At 39.9% G+C, this 24,703-nt stretch overlaps 1 protein-coding gene across 2 annotated transcripts in view; it reads left to right on the forward strand.

Moving 5' to 3' along the window:
* The window catches only part of FBXW8 (F-box and WD repeat domain containing 8), a 104,028-nt gene that overhangs the window by 8,946 nt on the left and 70,379 nt on the right, over positions 1 to 24,703 (forward strand). For both annotated transcript variants that reach the window (XM_044658822.1, XM_044658823.1), the window contains 3 exons: positions 4,771 to 4,875; positions 17,090 to 17,254; positions 20,529 to 20,617. In XM_044658822.1, the coding sequence (XP_044514757.1) occupies positions 4,771 to 4,875; positions 17,090 to 17,254; positions 20,529 to 20,617 (359 nt within the window). The remainder of the gene's footprint in view (positions 1 to 4,770; positions 4,876 to 17,089; positions 17,255 to 20,528; positions 20,618 to 24,703) is intronic.

A 24,703-nucleotide genomic window follows, 5' to 3' on the forward strand; every position in this document is an offset into this window, starting at 1 on the left:
TCCCTGTTTAGTACCCCAGTTCTTCATAATCGAGGCCCTCCTTATTCTCCTTAGTTTTCACAAGGGGAGTTTTATCCCTGAACTCCATTCTTGTAGCTCACTGTGTTAACTGTTTGCTTCTATCTTCTGCCTGTTGCTTGTTACCACCCTTATCTAGTGTTGCATAGTATACACTTTCTCAGATACCTACCTTCTGCTCACCTCAGACCTCTCTGATGTCAACTGCCTTTTTATGCCTTTTTCTACTGCCAAATGTCCCTGATAATACACCCTAATAATCCCGGATAATCCACTTGCCCGAAATTCTTTTTGCCCACTACTGGAAATTTCCTGGAATACCTCTGCCATACCCAAGAGGATAGCTTCTGAATCTCAGGCTTATTCACATAATCAATGAATTTTAATTTGAGAGTTGGAAGAGACCTCAGGAGCCATCTAATCCAACCCTTATCCATATAAGAATCCTCACTAGAGCATATCCAACAAGTATTTATCTAGCTTCTGCTGGTGGACCTCTAGCAACCCATCCCACTTGGGAACAGCTGTAATTGTTGGGAAGATTTACCAACAAGCTGAAATTTCCCTCACTGGCTGCTTTATCCCACTGCCCCTGAAGCTCCTGGGTACTGACATTGGTTTATGGATACCATAGATCAGTGGTTCCCAAACTTTTTTGGCCTACTGCCCCCTTTCCAGAAAAAATATTACTTAGCGCCCCCTGTCACATACTATCACCTCCCCCTTACAGTTATTCACCACCCCCAGATGCACCTGTGGCCATAACTGCCTCTCTGAATCGCTGCAGCACCCACCAGGGGGCGGTGGTGCCCACTTTGGGAATCACTGCCATAGATCATAGTCCCTAGAGGTAAGGAATTCTACTTAAGGGATCCTCATGCTTGATCAATCATTCTATTTACGGTGTGCCAGACACTGTATAAGCATTGAAGATAAAAAGAAAAAGCTCTGATAAGCCTTGTCCTCAAGGAACATTTGATGAAGGCAGCAGGTACTTATACAAAGTCATAAAAGACATCTGCAAAGCAAATAAAGTACAATATCCAATGTTTATACAGGCTTTCCGGTTTGTAAAGTGTGTCATCTAGAAATGTGTATTCCTTCATTCCATAAGGCCAGGTAAATTTGAGTAGAAAACGCTGGCATCTGGCCGCCTGATGGGTCCCTGGTAGAAGGATATGCTTGGAAGGAAGTTGGGAGTTTCAGAAAGTGGATGTGGGGAGCAGGAACCTGAGCTTTCCAGGAAGGGCTGGATCAGATCCTGAGGAGAAGGGTAGGGAATGTATTCGAAGCCTGGAAAGATAGGAAGGGGCTAGTTTGGGAAGAGCTTTAAATGCCAAATAGAGGTGTTTAACCTAGAAGTAATAGGGAGCCACTGTCACTTGTGGAATGAAGGTGAGGAGGGAACCTATGCTGCAGGAAAATCACTATCAGCTGGGTGGAGGGGAGACTTGCGGCAGGGAGACCATTAGTAGGCCCTGGTGGTCATCTAGGCAAGAAGTGCTGCGGGCTTGAACTGGAGCGATGGCTCTGTAGTGGAGAGGAGAAGATGAGAGAGGTCTTGGGAAGATGGCCACAGTACAGTGTGGGAATAGGAGATGAGGGCTGAGGGAAAGTGAGGGCTTGGGGAAGGCACTAAGGATCTGACCAAGGAGAACTAGACAGGTAATGATGCTCTCCAGACTGGGCTGTTTGGAATGGGAATGTGTTGGGGTAGGAGGGAGAAGGTGATCTCTGTTTTCAATGTGTTAACAGACCAGTCTGTGCTGAGGAAGCCACTTGGGAGTACTTAATAACATTTATTAAGTGCCTGCTGTGTTTCAGGCTCTATGTTAAGCACTGGGGGTACAAATGCAGAAAAAGAAGGAAGACAGTCCTTGCACCCCAGGAACTCACAGTCTAATGGGAGGTCAGCAAGATCCAAAACCTGAAAAGCAAGTGTGCTTGGGAAGTGGGAGGGGAAGGAGGAGGAGGAGGAGAAGGAGGAGAAGAAGAATGAGAAGGAGAAGGAGAAGGAGAGGGAGGATTCCAAGGTGGGGGGCGGAGGGATCAGAGAAGTACTAAAGTAGAGCAGCAAATTGAGGAATGAGCAATTGAGCTTTCTTAATCTGAGAGGCTCAGGATGGTGATGAGGTAGACTCCAGAGGCTGATGGGTCCTTACAGAATGATAATAATGAGCTTCCTGGGGCATGGAGAAAGAGCAGAGAAGCTCCAGGTGAGAGATGAGGACTTTGGAAGTGGATTCTCTGTAGGCTTTGATGAAAGAAAATCCCAGCAAGGCCTGACATTGCTGACAGGGACCAGACTCGTTTAGAAAGGGGGTTTCCTTCAGCACATACCCTGGTTGTATAATAAAAGGAACATTTTTCCTCTCCTATGCCTGCCTTAACCATGAGTTAAGTGGAGGACCTTGTGCCAGCCCCAGCCCAGTACTTAAGGAAAAACAGAAAGGATTCCCTCTAGGTGCTATACTAGGAATAAACTACTGCTGTTTGCTTGGTGTTTTTTTTCCCAGAGGCCTATTCTAGCTTTAGTAGTAGCTTAGAGCATTTATATTAATTTCCTCTTGATGTTTTTTTCTCTCACACATGGACCCCTTTGGAATTGTTTCCTGACTTCCTTGGGGGCTAATAAAACATCATTGGAGAAATGCTGTATTTCATGAAGGGCTTCCCTTTATTTTTTGGTCAAGACCTTCCCTTTAGCATATTCATACATGCATTCTTTTCTTGCATACCAAGGGCTTCTTTTTCACTGCAGAGTCTCTCTCTTCCTTTCTACCCCACAAATTACTATCAAATCTTTCTTCTTGCTTGGCTATACCCTCTGGCCTTAATACTTGATTCCTGATGTTTTACTGTAGAAGGATCTTATTCTTTTCACTCCTGCACTTGGTGACAGGCCTAATCTCATTTCCTCAAACACAACTCTCCTCTTGTCTTTGTCTCTATGCCTTTGTGCTGGTGGTCCCACATGCCTCAAACTTCTATATGAACTGCAACATTTCCAGGGATTCTGCAGATAAGTTAGAGGAAGGAATGAAGTACTTTAGAACCATGTATTTTTAAAAGTTTAATTAAACATACTTTTATAATATTTCCAATTACATGTAAAGTTATTTTTTTTAAACACATATCTTTTGTCTTAGACTCAGTACTGTATCATTGATTCCATGTTAGAAAAGAGGTAAGGGCTTAGCAATGGGGGTTAAGTGACTTGCCTAGGATCACACAGCTAGGAAGTGTCTGTTGCCATATTTGAATTCAGGACCTGCCATCTCTGGGCCTGGCTCTCCATCCACTGAGATAACTATCTGCCCTCATGTAAAGTGGTTTTTTTTAGCAGTTATTTAAAAAAAAATCTCGAGTTCCAAATTCTCTCCTTGCCTTGAGGAGGCAAGCAATTTGAAATCATGCGAAACATATATCCATATTAGCTATGTTGCAAAAGAAAACTCATACAAAAAATAAAACAAGAAAAATAAAGGTTTTTAAAAAGCCTGTTTCAATCTGCATTCAGAATTTAGTAGTTCTCTCTCTGGAGGCAGAGAGCAGTTTTTCATCATGGGCCCTTTAGAATTGTCTCAGATCATAATCTTGGTCTGATATGAAAGCCAAGTCTTTCATAGTTGATCATGCATCTTTACCATGTTATTGTTATTCTGTACAGAGTTCTCCTGGTAGAACCTATTTTCTTAAAAAGCCGAGAGGTAGTGAGCCTAGAGCCACACAGTGAATGGGGATGTTTTCTTTGGGATGGCAAATTAGCGATTGGCCCGTCATGGTTCAGGTTGCATTTTATTAAGTCTATACCTGCTGGTGGAATGAAAAGCATGATTTTTTTGCCCAGGACAAAATGAAATGAAGCAGGTGCATGTGGGAGAGAGCGAAGGATCTATTTCTTTCTATTTTGACACTTTGGTTTCTCTTTGCAGGCAGGCTCTTCATGACAGCCTTTCCTCTCCAATAGAGCCTGTTACCTCATCTCTAATTGCTTAACTAAAGACAAGCAAGCTCTAATTTCTCAGCATTAATAAATGACACAGGAGAAGAAATGCTTTGTTTGCATTGGCTCACTCAGGTTAACCAGTGTATTCCCCTGAGTGCATTAGGAATCTGGGCTCTTCCAGCAGTGAAGGGAAGATAGTATTTACCTCAATTAAGAGTAGCATTTTATTTATTTACTTTTTATTCCTTTTCACAACCCTGCTCTCTTTTTTCTAATGAAAACACTTAGTGAATTAGATCAGCCTTCCTCAGTGTGTGGGTCTTACCCTCCAAGTTGGGGGTAGCAGCAGTTGTCTTGGAAGCCAGGGTTGTTTCTCACTCCTGGATGCCTGGATTCTCAGGCCTCTTTTCTCAGCCACGGGCAGCTCCAGCCTCCTTGGAATCAGAGTCAACCCCACTTCCCCCCTTGAAGTGGGTGAACCTTTGCATGGACTCCTGCTGGGCTCCCTAGCGTGTAATGTGGGAACCTGTTCTTGCTTTTTGAAGCACTGTGGGAACTGGGCTCTAGGATTCTAGAAGGGCACAGGGGCTTTGCCAGGGTCTACATGAGGGGTTGGGGACTTGAAAAAGGTGGCTAAGCCCTGAATTAGTTGCATGCTTCTGATCTGTGGAATAAAACAGCATGATCTCTGTTGTTACTACCTAAGAGTGGATGCCCAGTAATTACCTGGCTGCAAATCATAAGCTGTTTTCATACTGTGGAATATGAAGCTTGTGCTTTTAATGCTTTTTTGTCCTCTTCAGAATGAAATCAATGAGATCCCCTTCTTTGACATCCAGCTACCTTATGAACTGGCCTTGAAGATATTTCAGTACCTGGGCAGGACTGAGCTGGGAAGGTGTGCTCAGGTAAGCCCTGCCTCTCCACTCCCACAGAGATTATTAGCACAGGTACCTGGACAATGGCACCTTGATGTCAGAGAACTCTTAGAGCTATAATAGGCGAGGCTCCACCCAGGAACAGTTTTCTGAACAGAATTACAAATTTGTTGAATTAATGTGAACTCATCCTAATGATTAGCACACACCACCCCTTGAAGAATTTGGTGTTTCTCACTACCCCTTTGTTGATTTGATTCAGTAAACCTTTCTTAAGCACCTACTGTGTGTTTTACACGCCATATTGTCAGCTCAGATACCCAATTCTCTCTGTTTTTTGTGTTATAACTCAGCCAAGGTATTGCTGGTAGAGTTGTGAATTGATCCAACCATTCTGGATGGCAATTCGGAACTATGCCCAAAGAGCACTAAAAGACTATCTGCCCTTTGATCCAGCCATACCATTGCTGGGTTTGTACCCCAAAGAGATCATAGATAAACAGACCTGTACAAAAATATTTATAGCCGAGCTCTTTGTGGTGGCAAAAAATTGGAAAATGAGGGGATGCCCTTCAATTGGGAAATGGCTGAACAAATTGTGGTATTTTTCTGTTGGTGATATTGGAATATTATTTGCTGAAAGGAGTGATGAACTGGAGGAATTCCATGTGAACTGGAAAGACCTCTAGGAATTGATGCAGAGTGAAAGGAGCAGAACCAGGAGAACCTTATACACAGAGACTGATACTCTGTGGTACAATCAAACAGAACAGACTTCTCTACTAGCAACAATGCAAGGATCCAGGACAATTCTGAGAGACTTATGGAAAAGAACGCTACCCACATTCAGAGGAAGAACTATAGGAGTGGAAACACAGAAGAAAAACAAATGCTTGAACACATGGGTTGATGCGGACATGATTGGAAATGAGACTCTTAATGACCACCCTAGAACAATTATCAATAATATGGAAATAGATCTTGATCGATGATACAGGAAGAAACCAGTGGAAATGTGTGTCGGCTACTGGGGGTGGGTGGGGGGAGAGAGAGCAAGAAAATGAATCATGTAACCGTGGAAAAAATTTTTCTAAAAATTAAAAAAAAATAACTCAGCCAAGGTAATAGAAACTACATGACATGATTGCTTTTTTTTTTTTTTTTTTTTTTTTTGAGGTTCAAGTAGCTTGTGCTGTTAGGTGTGCCACATCCCTAAAAGAGACATGGCAGCCAGAAATTAGATCAACTATGACATGGGGAGCAAAAAGAGCACAGGCCCAAAATTGTCTTTTTAGTGGATAGAGAGGTAGACCTAGAGTTGGGAGGACCTGGGTTCAAATGTGTCCTTAGACATTTAATAGCTGCGTTATCCTGGGCAAGTCACTTAAACCTATGCTGCTTTTCTGCCTTGAAACCAATATATGTTATCTTTGGTAAGACAGAAGGTAAAGGTTAAAAAAATATCATGTTTAGGCAGTTTGTTGACTACCCACAGATCTGGAAAGATATTAAGAAGAGTATAGTATGTTTAAATAATGGAGAATTGTGCACAAAAACCAAAGGACATAAAGTTAGAAATATTAAAAGGGATTTAAGACTTTAGTGAAATTCCCAGAGCTTTCGTGATTGCTATTATACTGCAATGATTGTATGCTGAAAAAAATTCTGCAAGTCACAGGGATAGAGAAGCACTTCAGAGATCATCTAGACTCAAACATGAATTCCCCCAAAATTGCTCCTCCTGCTTTTGCTTTAAGAGCTCTAGTGAAGGAGTGGCCCTAACCTCCAAGAAGAACAACTTCTTTTTTTGGATATCTCAAGGAGACCTTATAGTCTGGGCTTTTTCTTTTACTCTTTGTTGTATAATTTTATCTTACCAGAGTAAGAGTGAAAGTTATGAGCCATAACTTTAATAATTTTATTAATCAAAAGTAATAGGGGAGAAAGATGGAAAAATAGGAGAGACAGATATAAAAGGTATTTTCCTTATTGCTTCATTTAGCTTGCTATTCTGTGGCTGCCATTTTGGGTTCCCTAACCAAGCTCCTCAGGCTGGTCCAGTCAGCAACAGCACGGAAGAGAAGAGCCTGAAATCGACTCTTGCCTCAGTTTATCAAACCTATTCTCTACCTACTAACTCTCACATGTGATGTCTCAGGAGCCAATCATGGCTTTACATTTTGTGGAAATGTGGAAATGTCCGCCCAGGGGTCAGTCCAAGGGGTATTGCAGGGAAGATTGCCGTGACCCCCATTTTTCTGACTGTCATTCTATCCTGGAGACTCAGTTCATCCATTGATTTTCTTCATACAGTTCTGGCCTTCAGGTCAAATAGTCAGCAGGAGATGAGGTCAAGTGTGTGATCCCAGGAGAAGAGTAAATTTCCTTCACACAATCCCCCCTTTGATTCTTTGGGAGACCAGCATGGTAAATCTCCTCACTTGGGGTTTCTAGATTAACACTTCAGCTCTCCCCAGTGACTCATTCCACATATGTAGCTTATACATATAAAGATTCTCTTACTAGAGGTGTATAAAATATTGCCCCTTACAGAGAGGAAATTACAATAATTTGGGGAATAGGAGGGAAAGAAAGAAGAAAGAGAAAATAGAAAAATATGATTGATAGACACATTGACAAAAAGCCAATTGGGGGCACTCCTCTTTGGCATAAGAGTTTACATTCAAAATAAATGATAGGTTCAACCTCTGTCAGTTCAATTCATTATATCCCAAAGTTTGCTTTGAATCTCTTGATGTAGTCTGTGATTTCTGCAAGCATCCTTATGGCATCTTCTCCAGAAAATCCACTTTCTTGATGGGGTGTTGGCAATTTTCTTTTCCTAAAATTGCCTTAAAAGATCTTAAACTTTGGCTTTTAGGAACACCAGAGGGTTTTCTTGGCAAATATACTGGAGCTTTTTGCCATTTCCTTCTCCAGCTCATTTTGCATACCAAGAAACTGAGGTAAACAGGGTTAAGTGACTTGCCCAGAGTCACACAGCTAGTAAGTATCTAAGGCTAGATTTGAACTTAAATCCTCCTGACTCCAGGCCCAGCACTCCGTCTACTGTGCCACCTAGCTCACCACCTGGGAGATAGGTGCTATCATTATTATCCCCAACTACAGTTGAAGAAGCTGAGGCAAACAGAGGTTAAGTGACTTCCAGGGCTACCCAGCCAGTATCTGAGGCTAGATTTAAACTCACATCTTCTTGACTCTAGGTCTGGCATTCTATCCACTGTACCACTTAGCTCCTTACAAAGAAGACAGATAATGCTAATAAGTAATGTTCTAAATCCATATGTCACCTGTAGGAATCTGTATGTATTACTGACCTGCACTGGTAGAGTTTCCTTACCTAGGAGTTCCCTCTATCCAAATGCAATCACAGGTCCAGTGATACTTGTCTTTTCCCTAGATTTTAGCACAGTATTTTTTTAAAAAAATCATTTTAATGAGAAGTTATTATTTTTAAAACATTTACTATATTCTAAATGGTCTTTTTTGAAACATCAGGATGGAGTTTTGAATTTGTATTGAATCAATATAGATTTTTTCATAGCAAGAATAGATAGACAGCCTCTGAAAGCCCTTCCTGCCCTAGATATAGGATCCTATGAAGAACACATCTTCGGTATATGATAAAGATGGTTTAGAAAATAAGATTCATTCAATAGAAATTTACTTTATAGGGAATTCTGTTGGAATACATCTTTTCCATTAATCAAGGGAAACCTGTATTGACTTTTGTCCTCCTTGGATGTTTGATTTCTTAGAGTCTAACTTTACGTCTTGGCTCTATTCCCAAAAGCTGAAAATAAGAGTATAGCTAGATGGGGCTGATTGCTGGATTTCAGCCGGGTACTGTTAGTTGTAATCTTGGAATACAGTTTAATAGCTGCTTTATAAAAAAAAGTCAGCATTAGAAGATAAAAATCTTCCTCTTGATAGGGAACTGCTGTTTAAGAAATCATTTCTTTGAGCATTGCTTTCGGTTCTGCTTTGTAGAGAGAGGGCCATGTGGCTTTCACATCTGCTGTTGCTTCTCTCATCCAAAGAGTTTATCAGTTACAGATATCATCTTGTAGAAAAAGAGATCCCCCTTTCTAGATAACAGGGCTGCATTTCAGGGTGGATTGGTTATGCTGGTGAGATTATTCTGCAGGTGTGAACAAGCTCATTTACAACACAGTAGTCCAATTGTCTACCAGAAATCTTCCCCCTTTAGCCAGTTGGATTTACTTCTTTTTTTTTTTTTTTCAGTCTGGTTTGGAAAGAGTGTGTATAAGAATTGGAAAATATTCTTGAATACAGCTCTTGGATAATGTACAGTGCCCCAGGTGGCCAGGATTTTGTGAGGCTTTCAGAGTAAATGCTTACTGAAGGCTCGTAGTTCGTAGAATTGGCTTAATTTTTGAGTGTTAAAATGAAAGGTGAAGTAATAAAAATAAATAGCATTTTCATTTTTTCTCATGGTGTTTTTGTTTTTGAAACAAGAAAAAACCCTTCTGTCGAATGGAATGTCCTGCTGCTTTGTATTTTTATTGTAGAGGTCTTTTTTTTTTTTTTTTAAATCAAGGTCCCTTGGGATTTTAATGAAATTGAGCCAGTTTTGTTGAATTGGCATTGTGAACTCTGCGAGTGCCCTTGGAGAAAACCTGTTTGCTTAGCTCTTTATGCCAAATTGGTAACTAACAGTAAAGTAGCCTGATTGTATAAGTCTTTGGAAATGCAAGTGTGCCACAAATTAAGTAGTTAGAGAAATCCTTTTTCTTTGATTTTGTCTCCCCCATTCTCCCCACTTTTTCTGCTTTATTGGCTTTTATAGGCTAAGGTCTTATCGTTTTGCACTAGCTCATGATGAGCCCTAGATGTTTTGCTCCTGAGGCCTTGGCTCTCTCTAGTTGAGGGCTTAGTAGTCTCTAAGGGAATTGTGCTCTGTTGAAGGGAGGATTTGGTGTTGAAAAATCCACTCAGACAATCTCCCTGTTTGTAGGGGAGTATATGAATCTGGCACTTCTTTGTTTGAGTATTTATCTCTTGTGTTACTCATTTGTGTAGTGCCCATGGGAGGTAGGAAACTTTGGTGACTTTAAAAAATGACCACAGCATCCCAGAGTAACTGTCATCCAACTGTTAGGAAACACCTACTGTATGCAAATAATGTACTTTGCTAAGCTCTATGGAAGATAATAAAGAGATGATGTGGTAAATTGCCATTAAGGAGCTCTGGGTCTAATAAAGGGAGATAAGGCACGACTCTTTAGTCAGTCAAGAGGCCTTTATCAAGTGCCTTCTATGTGCCAGGCATTGTGCTAGGGGTTCATTATATAAAAACAAATTATAGTGTGGTAATTGAGTTGTCATTTGTATTATTTTTACCATGTATGAAATATTGGAATGTTAAGTTAGAATCTAACAGGTAATGCTAATGCCGTTATCCGCTTACATAAACTGCGACTGTCTGTCTGTCTGTCTGTTGGTAACCACACCTGTATTCACACCTGTGAGGTGCTTTAAAATCCACGTCTGAAAATATGTTAAATTTCTTGAGTCCACCTTTGTGTAGGAGAGAATTTCATTTTTTTAGGGTTTAGCATAAAGAAGCCAATGAAATATAATTAATTTAATGAATGGATGTTATAGAAATTCCAGGATTCAAAGATCTCTGATAGAATCCGAAAAGCAAGAGATAAATGATACCAAGAGAATACGCAGTTACATTTAGGATGTTAAGATGTTGCTGTTTGTCTAGATAGAAGAGGTCAAGATGCGAGGCTTTTTGGAGGCTGCCTATGGAAATCTTTAAACTAAGGAAGAACATCCAAATCACATCTAGGTCCTGCCTGTCTTAGAAGCAGAGTCTTCTGTGTGTGTTGCCATAGGCAGACAAGACCTAGCTGTGATGAGGGATCTGTCAACACTTAACCATCATCACACATGTCGTCAGAGAACTAGGGGTGAGGCGTGGGGAGCCAGGGAGCCCCCCTTTTGTTCTTTGAGCTGGACCCCTCTTTCTGGAGGGGCAAACAAACCCGATAGCTTAGCATATAGTAGTGAGGGAATAAGAAAATCATCATCTTCTGGGGACAGCCCAAGTGAGGAGGAGAGCATTTCATGTGACCTTCAAAAAGAAACACCGCCACATTGATTTTTGAACTTAAGTACAAAGGATTTGCCAGCTTGTCCTCAGCAAGCAGACTTTGTGTGTGTGTCTATGTCAACATGTAACTAGGACAAGGGCTCTTCTGCTTGCTGGGCCCCATCACCCCAACTCAAGCAGAGCTAAGCGAGCTGGTCTGGAGCCAAGGGCTGTTTTTTAACACAGCAGCTCACAGTGGTGTTGTAAAGTGAAAGGCTGGAGACATTTTTATTAGAGACTTCTTGCAGCTGAGGCTCGCTCAGTGGGGCTTTTACAGGGGACTGTCAGTGCCAGTTCTGGTGCATTAAAGAAAGGCCATGTTAGGGCCTTTGGAAAATAGAAGCTAGTAAAACTGGCTGGATTTAATAGGATTGGATTTTTTTTAAATCCCCAAATGGGAGAGATTTCTTTTGTGGGCAAGACCTTTAAGCATTTGTGAAAGTTTTGAGAATAATCTACATTGTTTTTTCTTTTCCTTTTCCTTATGTTTTTGTTTTCTTTAAAAAGTTTTTTCCTCTTACTCCGCTCCAATTTATCAAAGAAGTGGGAAACAGTTTATATATGTGAGACCAGTCTCATTTGGGGGCCTCACATGACATTATTGGGAATTGGATGTCCCTAAAATGCTGGGGATTCTCAAGGGCTTACCTAACCCAAACAAGCCTTTCACCCAGATCTCTCACAGCATGGTCATGCAGTCTGCTGCCTGCTGAGCACATGAGTGTTCTGTCTCTCTCAGAATCTATCACTAAATGCTTGCTATATAGCACTACACTGGAATTGAGTCCTGAGAGACATGCATTGATCAGGGCAGGAGAAGGGAGTAGGAGAATAAGCAGAGAAGGGAGGAGGGAGTTGCTCATCCCGTTGTACTTTTCCTGCTCAGACCACAATGGAAATGTTGTGTTCACTTTTGAAGTATTGTGGATGTCACATCCAGGATAGAGAGGGGACCAGAGACTTTGTCACAAGAGCAGCAGTTGGAGAAACTAGGAATGCGGGGAGGGCTCAATGGGGAGGCATAGCTGTCAGTTATTTGAATATTGTGTGGAAAAGGCCCTAGAACCAAACCAATGGGTAGAAGTCACAGGGGAGCAGATTTCAACTCAACACAAGGCAAACCTTCCCAATTAGACCTGTCTAAAAATGGAATGGCTGCCTTGGGGGATAATGAAGTCCCTATCATTGGAGCTACAAGTTCACTTGTTGGAGATGTTGTGGGCAGAATTCATAATTAGTGCATGCGTTCAATTAAGCTGAACCTGGTTCTGATGCTAAGATTCTGTTTTCTCTGAAGGCCCTTCTGATTCCATGAGTTTCTTTAAAACAATTATTTGATCTTTAGAGGCAGCTAAGTCTTAAACCCATCTGCCAAGTTTGACAGTTTAGGTCAAGAAAGTGTTGTAAATAGCCCGAGAACTCCACCTCTATGTTGCCCTCCTCAAACTTTTTACGTCTTTTGTGTTTGTATATCTTTATATATGACATATATGTGTGTATCTCTGGGTTCAAAGTCTGGTTTTAAAATACAAAAGCTGCTTTTGCAGGCCCGATGCAAAACCTGTCTCGTTGCTTTAGTCATACCTTGTATTTGTACCTATATTCATACACCAGGCATTTTGAAAAAAGGAGCCAAAGTGTCCTGGTCATTACAGAGGCCAGAATATGAAGATGAATCAGAGCTTGCCCTTGCTTGTCAACGCTTTGGCATACCTTTGGATGCCCAACACATTGCCATTCTCCTTATTCAGAAGTTCAGCTTTTTTGTGTGTTGGCAAATAGGTAAAAAAAAATTGAAATGGAGAGAAATTGGAGTTTTGAATTTCCTGTGCCTTGTTGGGTTTCATCCTGTGTCTCTTGTTACAGTGTAGGTCATGGATTGGCACCATGTATCCACCATTTTATCAAAAATCTATACACAAATATTTCTGAGTCCCAGTTAGTAGTTTACTATTTTTCAAATAATGTTTAATGCAATAAAACTTCAGTATGACCAAAAAAGTTTTAGGAGTTACTTTGGAGTTCATCGTAACAGGGTTTGACTTCTGTGCTGAGTGGTGTGTATTCCATCTCTCATTGTCAGTTATTATTAATAACTGACCCTTACATGGCACATTGAAATTTGAAAAACCCCTTATATGTATTATCTCATCAATCCTTAACCATCCCACAAAATCAGTACCATGAATATTTATTTCATCTCCATTCTATAGATGGGGAAACGGGCTTCAAATCTGTTTATATAAAAGAGTCAGTGAGCGACTGACAGATCTTTCTGATGCCAAGTCCAGTCTTCTTTCTTCTAGACCACAGTTCAGGGAACATGGCAGGAACAACTCTTTGAGCCACTCAGGGACCCCAGAGTGCACAGTGTGGAGGTGCAGGGTGCAGCCAGGAGGGAGCAGCGCTGGAGGCAGGAAGAGCCAAGTTCAGATACAGCCTCACACAGTTACTAGTTATGTGACTTGGCTAGTCATGTCACTGCTGCTTACCTCAGTTTTATCAACTTTAAAATGGGGATAATAACAACATCTACCCCCTAGGATTGTTGTGAGGATCAAATGAAACAATATTTATAAAGTGCTTAGCTCAGTGCCTGGCACATAGTAGGTGCTTAATAAAATAATGTTTCCTATTCCCACCTTACCCTCTTTACTTGACATCAGGAGACCAGAGTTCAAGTCCTACCTTTAACACATTCTAGCTCCTGGAAAAGGTACAGAACCTTTTCTGAACTTCAGTTTTCCTTCTGTAAAATGAGCTTAATAATACTGCAACACTGACTCATGCAGTTGCCAGGAGGAAAGTGCTTTGTAGAACTTTAGTGTTGTAGAAATATAAGGTAATATTGTTATACCCCACAAATTCTTTCCCAATCAAATCTTTTGAAAGTCATGGGGCAAGTGATTATTCCTGCTTTCTAGGCAGAGAAATTTAGGTACAGAAATAATAGAATCTTGGAGATTTAAGTTACAGAGGACCTTAGAGATGACATAATGTATTACCTTTGTTTTTACAGATGTGGAAACAGAGGCCCACAAAGAGAGATTAAGTGATTTGCCCCAAGGCTACGTGTTTAGTTAGTGAAAGAGCTGAGACTAATGGATTTTTCCTCATTTAATCATTTTCCCATGATACCACATTGTTTCCTGATAATGCAGGTGACTAATGTTCTATATAGTTGTCATTCATCTGGCATTTATCAGTTGCCTACTGTGTGCCAGCCGCTGCAAGATAAAAAGAAAGGCAAAAACCAGGGATCCCTGTTCTCAGGGAGCTCAGTCTGGTGGAAGAAATAGTGCACAAACAAGATTGAGACAGAATAATGGGCGACTGTCTCAGAGGGAAGCATTAAGGTTAAAGAGGACTGGGAAAGGCCCCTTGCCAAAGGGGACTCTATAGGAAGCGGTTCGAAGGAAGCCAGGGAAGCGTGGAGGCAGAGGGGAAAGAATGTTACAGGCATGGGGGACAACCAGGGAAAGTGACTGCTCTGGGCCTTCCTGCCTCCCTGAGCCTCCTCTCTCTTTTGATTGGAGGCCTGGAGGGTGGAACACTCAATTCAGCCACAGCTTTCCTTTGTAGACCTTTGTATCTCCACTTGGTCTGATCTCTGGAACAAGATCTCCTCCTCCCCACTTTGATACCACCTGTTAGCCCTCTTGCCACCCTTTCCAGCTTCCTTTATAAGAAATTTACCTTTATTTTTAACGCAAAGATATTTTATTCTCCTAATTACATGCAATAATAATTTTCAACATACTTTTCCAAAATTATAAGACCCAAACCATCTTCTTCCTCCTTCTCAGAGATGGTAAGCAATTTGATCTGGGCCATACCTGTATTATGCAAAGCTCACTTCCATATTGGTCATTGTTGTAAGAGCACTGTCATAGGAAACTCAAACCCCAAATACACTGGTGTAAAAGATCGTCTGCTTTGATCCACATCCATCCGACTCCAGCAGCTCTTTCTCTAGAGGTGGATACAAGCTTCCTTTTCTGTGTTGTCTTCCCCCATTAGATTATAAGCCCCTGGAGGATAAACTTTTTATTTTTCTCATTTATATTCCAGTACGTAGTATAGTACCTGGGCCATAATAGGTATTTAATAGGTGTTTATTGAATTGAATTGAAGGAACTGCAAGGAGTCTAGTATCATTGGATGAAAAGTACTTGGAGGGGCAACTAGCTAGGCAGTGCTGTGGATAGAGCTGGACTTGGAGTCAGGAAGACCTGAGTTCCGATCTAGCCTCAGACACTTACTAGTTGGGTGACCCTGAGCTCATCCTCGATCCTATTTCCCTCAGTTTCCTCATCTGTAAAATGGGCTGGAGAAGGAGGGCTGACCACTCCAATATTTTTTCCAGAAAATGCTAAATGGGGTCACAAAAAGGCAGACATGACTGAAAGAGCTGAACGACATAAAGGTGTAATAAAGAGTAGAATGATCCCAAGGGGCCAGGTTGTCAAGGTCTTTGAATGCCAAACAAAAGATTTCACTTGTGATCCAGGAAGAGATAAGGAGCCCTGGAGTTTATGAAATAGAGGATGATATAAATGTGTCTGAAAAAGCTGACACTTATTTTGTAAGGGAAATAGTATGTTATGCATACCAAAGAAGTTCATATTTTAAAGAAATTTTGCAGTGAACCCTTTTGGAAAATTGGAATCCTTTTGAATTTTGTGAATTTTCACTCTTTAATTTTTGACTTGACGTTTTTGGAAGCACACACATAGCCATATGCATTTACATGTACACATTGAAACGGGGTGCCTTATACTCCACAGTTCCTAGAACATTCTCTTGGCCTCTGTCTGCCTTGGTCTTTCGCAGTTTCATCCCCTCCTCTCCCTGCCTGCTTTACTTGATGTTTTGAAATGTCTTTCAGGTAAAGAGTACAGGTTACTACTCTAGACTCTGGGCCACTGGACTTGCAACCTTAGGCTTAAGAACAAACACTTAACCATTTGATCTTTTATTACCATAATACACCATGGACCCCGGATCATATTAATCTGTCTGAACCAGTCTCAGATTCTTGCCAAAAAAGTCCATCCTTTGCAGTCCTGTCAACTTTGTACGCCATTCTGTTACATCGTAAATCTCCTTATAAGTGAAGGTTGAAAGAAAGCACCAATATCCAAAATGGTTCATTTTCCCTGGATGCTACTGGCTTTTAAAAAGGATCCTTCTAGACACAAACTTAATTCTTCTATATCATTCCTGGTTAGCAGCTTGCATTTCCCATTAAGAAAACATGGGGGTTAATGACATTTTAGCCCATTTTTGCTAAAGCTCCACTTTCATACTTTGAAAGTATATTAAGATTATGAACATTAATAGAATCCTAGTTCTCACTCTTAGAGCAGGGGTCGGCAACGTATGGCTCTCGAGCCATATCTGGCTCTTTTGAGGGCCAGATATGGCTCTTTCTGCAGGAGCCATAAAGTCCATTTTTTTCAGGCGCCGTTACAGGAGCCACACTGCGAGTACTGTACAGCTCTCACGAAATTACATTTTAAAAAATGTGGCATTTATGGCTCTCACGGCCAAAAAGGTTGCCAACCTCTGCTCTAGAGAGTACATATCTGAAATAAAGGAATGTGGTTTACCAATAGATGACAGAAAGTCGCTAGTTGTAATTCCTGTTCTTTATTGTATCCCTGAATTTCTGTGACTTTTTTGGCATTATTTTCCTTTTTTTTCAGTCAGTCTTCTAATCTTTATATGAAGAGGTATAATGCTTGTTGGCACTGAGAGTCTCTTATGAAAGATGTTATGTAACTACAAAATATAGATGTTAACACATTTGAAGCTACATGGATTTTGCATTTTTATTTAGATTCTTAAAACCTCACACATTTATATGTGATAGTTTGATTAAATGTTCTAGGTAGTAGTTCAACAGCTTTGAAGTCTTGGGATAAAAAACTGGAAACATTTTGCATATATTTTTTTCAACACAAAGCATTTTGTTAACGAGGCATTTTACACTGCCATAAATCTAGGGCAGTAATAAAGGTGTTGATTGATTTTTGGATGGCAGTGGGGCTTCTGTAATTGCTTAATTTGACATTTATGTCACTTGGGCTGTTTTAGGTGAGCAGGACGTGGAAGGTTCTTGCAGAAGATGAAGTGTTGTGGTACAGATTGTGCCAACAGGAAGGGTACCTTCCAGATACCAGCATCTCTGATTGCTCCTGCTGGAAACTTGTCTTCCAAGAATCCCGTGCCAAGGAACACACGTTAAGAACCAACTGGAAGGTAAACAGTGTCCAGGAGGGTAACCTGTAGGAGACTAACTCATGAGAGGATTAAGAAACTCAAAGCCAGAACCTTTGAATAGCAACATGAGGTGAAGGTGCCCCAAGTGAGAGCTGTGGGGAGATTGATGAGCTTTTCCCTCAGCTGTCGCTCAATTGATGCCCATTTTGTTTGGGTTTAATAAACGAACCTCCATTTTCCATAGCAGCATGTAGGAGGATCTTCTAGCTCTCTTCTCAGTTGGAGTTATTGAGTTAATCTTTGTTCATTAGTCCTTAATGTAAGTTCCCATTCACCTTCACTCATTCTTAAGTTAAATGCAAAAAATGAAGTGTCACCATTTTGGAGGTGAGGGTTTCTTAGTAAATGTAAGGAAGAGATTACTTAGCATTTTAGATTCTATTTTCTCTTCACCACTGGCTTGACTCCATATTGTTTATCATTTTAGAATCTCTTTGGAAATACCAAATCATAGCTAGGAGTTTTCCAAAGAGTATTTTTTTCTTTTTGTAGGAAATAGCTGTTGTGTGTGTGCTGTTTTGGAATGCTCTTCTCAGGATAGTAAGACAAACTGTGTGCTCATTTACTCCTATGAATGTCTGCATAGACTAGGCTATAAAGACAGCTTCCATTCCGCACCCTGCTCTAGCCCTCAAGGATAAACCCACTTGGAACATATGGCCTAGTAGTTTGGATGAACATATTTTTGCTTATTACTAATAGTGACGTACATCTATTTTTATGGCTAGTCTTTTTCCTTTCTTGTACCTCTTTAGTAGAGTCGTAACTAGTTGAGTGATGAATGCTTTTGATCTGGGCAGCTGAAGACTAGTCCCTACAAACCAGATGAGAAGCACTTGTGTCCAGGTGGAGTTAGTGTACATTGATATTTTCTATTGGGCATTTTAGCCTTGAACATTGAAACATAGCTATCCCGATTCTGGAAGCTCTGTCTGCCAGCCCTGTTATAGACTTCTAACATCATCCCTTGTTGGCCACGTGCAGTGGCCGAAAGGATTTCAGAAGGGCGATCCCGGGAACTACTTAATAGTGAAAACCTTTCTCTCCAAACATAAATTATTCATTTCATTGTGATCTGTTGCTTCACTGGAAAAAATTTGTCAGGTCTTCAGTAGATTTTAGGAATGTTAATTTCAAGATTGGCTGAAAAAGTGGCAGTGATGCCATAGACCTGTGATGCCTTAGATGTGGGTCTATATCCCCAGCACGAAGCGCATTGTAGGCATTTAACAAGTGCTTATTGATTGATAGAATATCTTTACAGAGGGAGGCAGCTAAGTTAATTGAGACAAAAGATACGTATGAAGAGTCAGAGGAGGTAAATGAGAAAACCTGAGATTTAGAAAGCAAGAAGATTTAATTCTAGTTGTATGGTTTTAGTGCTGATATGACCTGGGTGTGAGGAGTGACCCAGGGTAACTGACCAAGGTCTTTGTGCCCAAGAACTGTCTGTGAACGAGATAAGGGAAGAATTATCACTGGTGGAGTCTAGCCTCTATTTGAAGTTAGAACATATAGAGATCAAACAACATGATCTTGTTTTCTCAGTGCCCAAGAAGGTACTACCTCTTCTGCGAAACCTTTTTCTCATTACCATTAAGGCCCCTCCAGCCACGGAACCCACAGCACATGTTTTCTTTCCCATTTATTTGATGCTTAATCATTTATGATAGCTCCTATATAGCTCTGCAGGTTATTTAAACTGTTTCACACACGTATTTTCTCTCATTTTGATAGTGAGCACACTAGTCATTTAATAGCAATTTAAAAATTATTATATTTTATTTTAAAAAGATTTTATTGATGCCTTTTATTTTTTAATGTCATTGTTATATTCTTCCAACACTCACTCATATGCCATATTATATATTAGAATCCTTCCTTGTAACAAAAAAGTACAGTTAAGTAAAATAAACTCACACTTTGACTACATAGCTCTATGTGTATAGTCTGCCATCATTCTATTTAGAGGAGAAACAGATATGTTTCATTATCTGTTCTCTGGAATCAAGATTATTCTTACTAAATATTTCTTGAAAAATCTTGAAATTTCCTGGGAAAAAAAGTAAAACTAGAGTTGGGAACTTAGTGTCAGAACACCAGGGAGAGGAAGTGTCAGAACACTTCCATGAAAGGATTGCCTTGGATTTATTTCTTATCAGACTACTAATAAGGAATTATAAATAATAATATTGCAATGAACATGATGAATCATTTATTTAATTTAATGTCACCGTGTAGGATCTTATCTAAATTCTAGCATTATAAACCTATAAATAGTAATATTTGGTTGTTACTTTTAGTTTAGATTGGAGTAGATTTAGAGACCATTGGTCTGTTCAGTTCAATTCAGTAGACTTCCCAGATGCTTAACCATTGGTTATGTTTTGGGGCAACTCTTGTTGAGCTGGCATTCTTTTAGTAGGTCAACTCTGTTTTATCCTGTCACTTCTAAAGTTTGGTCTGGTATTTTCTGGGTGCAATCTGTGAGACTCCACTAAAAGGGATCTCTGTGTTCCAGGACTTTCCCATTTGGGATAAACCTGGAATTAGAGTTCAAGTCTCTAGACATGCGATAGTACATAGCATATTGCACAACTAATCCCAGACTTCCCAATGGGTGCTCATACTACAGTGGCCCAGTGGGAAAATTGTTGGACTTGGAGTCAGAGACCTTGGTTCAAATCTCAGCTCTGTTACTTACAAGGGTCCTTTGACAAGAGAGTAACTCTTTTCTGTTCATTTCTTCATCTTTATAATGAGGAGGTTGGTCTAGATCTGTGGTGATGAACTCTGATAGAAAGGGATCCCAGCCAGCCCAAGTTGATTAGGAAAAACACAACTTAACATTATCTGTATAGTATTGTATTTTCACTTATAGTATTGTATTTTTACTTATTTTGTTACACATTTTCCAATTACATTTTAATCTGATTTCCATTGCACTTGGAAATTCTGATGCCTTGGGCTAAGAGTTTGATAAGATAAGATCTGAGATTCCTTCCAGCTCTATCTCTCTTAGTCTTAAGAACTTTCATCTATATGAGTCTGGGTTGTTAGGAAGATATTATGGAAGTATCTCTCTCTCTTTCTCTCTCTCTTTAAACCTTTGTCTTTATTTTCCTGATGGTCAGAAAGATTATGCAAATGGTAATTTGGAAATTTTGAAGATTACTGTGAGACATACCTAGATATTTTGTTAGTAGATGATCTCAACAATAGCATAAAAATATTTTCAATTTCTTTAATGCAGAATCGCAATGGTGCTGTGAGCCAGTTGCAATATGAACTTGGTAAAGTTCTATGCGATGTCCACTCTTGTGATGGTGTTGTGATTGCTGGGTAAGCAAAAATATTTGTACTTTTTCCTCTTGATCTTGATGTCTTTTAGGTACCTTTGTCCTTTAGGATAGTGTGAGACATAAATCTTAGACTGATAACAGCACCATTTGTCATTGCATCTAATTCTTAGGATGGAAAGTTGCTTTTGATTGAGTTCTCTGCTCTTTCCACAATACCTCTCACTGTTCTACAGCTAATAATGAGACTCAAACTATAGAATCAGCCTCCTGTTGAGTGGGATCCTTAAGCCATTTATCTTAATAAGACTTCCTAAGCTTTTAAATTACTCTTGTGGCATGTTGTGTTGTGTTTTCATTAGGGTAAATAGTTTGTATTTTATGAAGACATAAAAAAGTCAAATGAGAAGAATAAGAGTTGGTACAAACCAGTGTCTATACTAATTCTTTATTTTTGAAGCCTTTATTATGATTAAGGGCTATGACCACACATTATCTTCCTTCCTTACCGCATAGTATATGGTTGCTGTTTAAGCTGCCTTGAAATAGGCTCTTTATGTGTCTCGATGTACCTGAAGTCTAATTTCACTCTCACATCTGTAAATTTCTCTGTATTCTGCACAGAAAACCACTTATGAATTCTTCATAAATTGCTACAGAGATACCCACATGCATTTCTGCAACACCATAATAGGAAGACCATTTTTCTTTATGGATCATGAATGTTTCTGCATCATTATGCCAAGTATGCATTGTTGTAAAGTGCAGATTAGAACACTTCAGAGTTTTATTTCAAATCTGAGTGATTCACCTAAAAGAGTAGCTTACCCAAGGGGGAATTATCCTAGGCATATCTATCTAATAATAGCAAACAGGTCTTTTTCTTTAGTGAATATAGGGAAAGCTTTCCTTAAGTAGCATTCTTAAATGACACTCAAGATTGGACTGAAATTCCAAATGGTAGGCAGGAGGATTTTAATGGACAATTAATGCTTTGGAAAAAGCAGTATTGGCAGTATTTGGTGCTTTTAACATACAACAAATGCCCAGGAGAAAGGCTGTATTTCCACTTTGTCCTTTTATTTATTTATTTTTTTGTTTACTCATATTTCAAGATTAGTGTATTCATCTTGGGTGTCACAGAACTGTTTGGAGTAAACATTTGTAAGATATCTCACAAGTTGGAGATGAATGCCATAGAAATACATTATATATCTTCTTGTTATTAACTTGGGTATCTCATTCATTCTTTTGACCTTGTTTTCCTACTCAGTAAAATGAGAAGATTAGACAAGATGATTTCTGATGTCTTTTCCTTTCTGGCATTCCATAATTCTCTGACATCTCAAGAAGGTATATGTTGGTTCAGTTAAAAGATATTTGCAATACTCTAAAAGCTAAAAGAATTAAGGCCAAGATGTCTTTTGGATTCTCCTACTCCAAGAAAGCCAACTTTTCATCCTAGATGTAGTCTTTAATGTGAACTTTTCATCCTAGATGTAGTCTTTAATGAGGCAAAGACCACCAGGACTATGTCAATCCTTCCTTTGTTACCTCTCTTGGCCAAGGTTTATTCTTCAGCTTAGACCAGCATGAAAGGCAGGAGATGCCAGTTTCATGGATCGATAGAATGAAACTTGATCTGTGGGTCAGAGCAGGCTCCTAGCATCTCTTCTTTCTAAAAGAGCCTTACGTTTATGGCCTAACATCAGATAATTCAATCTGGCCTGTATGTACAGCATCTTGTGTTTATCATTAAAATTTTATCCAGTGGTTACGATGCTTGTTTTCTGGGTCAGATCTTGAATCCCTTTTCATTTGAGACAGTGGTGTTTGTGGTTACCTCACTCCCAATCAATGTTGTATTCACCAGGCTTTCTACAGTTATGTTTCTCTGAGGATTTTCTTAAAGAGCCAGTAACCATTTCACTATTTCTTCTCTGTATGTTTTTCTTTAATTCCTTTTTTTCTCTTTCCTTCTTTTAAGTTTCCTTTTGCAGAAATGGAACCTAATAAGAATAGTAGTTTTTTTGTCTTTAGGTCTAAAGTGTATGTACTTGAAAGTTTCTCTTTTATGTACTGAAGTATATTTTATCTGCCTGGTCTATAGAGATCACCTTTGTGGTATCTCTTATATCCCTTCTTTCTTTTCATTCCCTCCACTGAAAGAACATTTAGGTATGATTGGACCCACTGTCTACTGTCCTTGAGAAGCTGGGGTACAAAGAAGAGGTGTCACAAGATAAGAGATGGATAAATATGCTGATTTTTCAATGGAAAGCATTTATGTAAGATGGATTCCAGAAACTACAGGCTAGAAAGTTGAATGTTAATTCCCAACAGAATTCTGGAAGAAATGATTAAATAGCTTGTGAACTCTTTCAAAAGAGAAAATGTTGCTGTTCAGCACAGGATTTGCAAAGAACAAATTATATCAAACTACCACCATTTCCTTTTTTGATGGGATTAGAAGAATGATGTGCCATAACATTCTTGTTACTTGATTTCAAGAAGGCATTTAGGTGCAGCTAGCTTAGCTCAGGAGATTGAAGACAAGTCCTGGAGATGGGAGGTCCTTGCTGTGTGACTCTGGGCAAGTCACTTAACCCCAATTGCTTAGCCCTTACCAGTCCTTTGCTTTGGAATTGATACTTTATATTGATGCTAAGACAGATGGTAAGGATTAAAAAGAAAAGATATTTGACTGAGTCTCTCATTTCTTTCTAGACAGAATAAAGGTAGAGTAAACTGGATGAGAGTACAGTTAAGAGGTTGAAGAATGATGTAGCATTTCATGTTTAAAAGGCTTGGGGGTGAAGGGGAAGTTGTTGACAAGCTCATTATGAACGAGCAGTGTTCTTTCACTCCCCAAACAATATTAATGAAATTTTAGGCTCCATTAATAGGCATATGGTGTCCATGTTAAGACAGGGCCTGATACTTTCTGTCCTGACTAAACCTCCCATGAAGTCTTACATTCATTTTAGGTCCCACATTTTGGCAAATTAGATTGGGCCCACAGGAGGACCAGCAGCTTAAGAGAAGCTTAGAAACTGCTTCTCTTCATCTACACACAAAAGCGATCATTTTCTTCATCTTGCCATCATCCACAATGTACAATTTCCATGCTCCTGAACTCCGAATAGCTTTATCTGATCACAGCTGGTTGTTAGTCCCATTCTCCTTCTGCCTTGTAACCCCCAAACCTATTCTTCATCTTCACCATGACCTCCCACCCGAAAGAACCTCTTAGTTCTCTCCCAGACTTTCCCCCATACCAGCTATGTTCTTTTCCATCTTGGCCCCTTGGGGAACCCTTCAGCTCTACACTGCCCAGGCCCTTGCCCCCTTATCCTGTTGCTGATCTTGCCCTGCTAAGCCTCAGCCTTGGATCATTCCCACCATCCACTGTGATTGCTCCTACTCATCTGCTGTTGAATGAAGCTGGAGAAAATCACTGGATCCATTACAGATTTATGTTATATATTCTCATCTGGGCCCTCATTTAAAATTTTTTTTCCCCCAGATTTCGTGTTGGTACAATTTTCAATAATTTCTGACATTTTGTGATTCACATTTCCAGCCTCCCTCTTACCCTTTCCTCTCCCCCAAAAGAGCAAGGCACATGATATAGGTTATACAATCCATATTTCCCTGTTCATCTTGTTGTGAATGAAGACACACATTACTTACTGTAGAGAAAAATTCAGGGAGGAAATAAAGCGAAGAATGGCATGCTTCAATATTCAGACTGTCAGCTCCTTCTGTGGTGGTGGAGAGCCTTTTTGGGAAGAAATCTCTTGGAGCTTTCCCGGATCCTTGCATTGCTGATAATAGTTAAGCCATTCCCAGCTGATCATTGTATGTTATTGCTGTTACTATGTACAACATTCCACTAGTTCTGCTCACTTCATGTTGCGTCACTTCATAGAAATCTTTCCAGGTGTGTGTGTGTGTGTGTGTGTGTGTGTGTGTTGTGATCATCTTGTTTGTCATTTCTTATGGCACTATGGTATTTCATTATAATCATATACTACAACCTGTTTCATTAAACATTTATTGAATCCTAGCTATGTGCTAGTTTCTCTACTAAGTGTTGGAAATACAAAAAGAGGCAAGACAGGCCTTG

This window comes from Gracilinanus agilis, chromosome 1 (assembly GCF_016433145.1).
Source record: "Gracilinanus agilis isolate LMUSP501 chromosome 1, AgileGrace, whole genome shotgun sequence".
NCBI lineage: Eukaryota > Metazoa > Chordata > Mammalia > Didelphimorphia > Didelphidae > Gracilinanus > Gracilinanus agilis.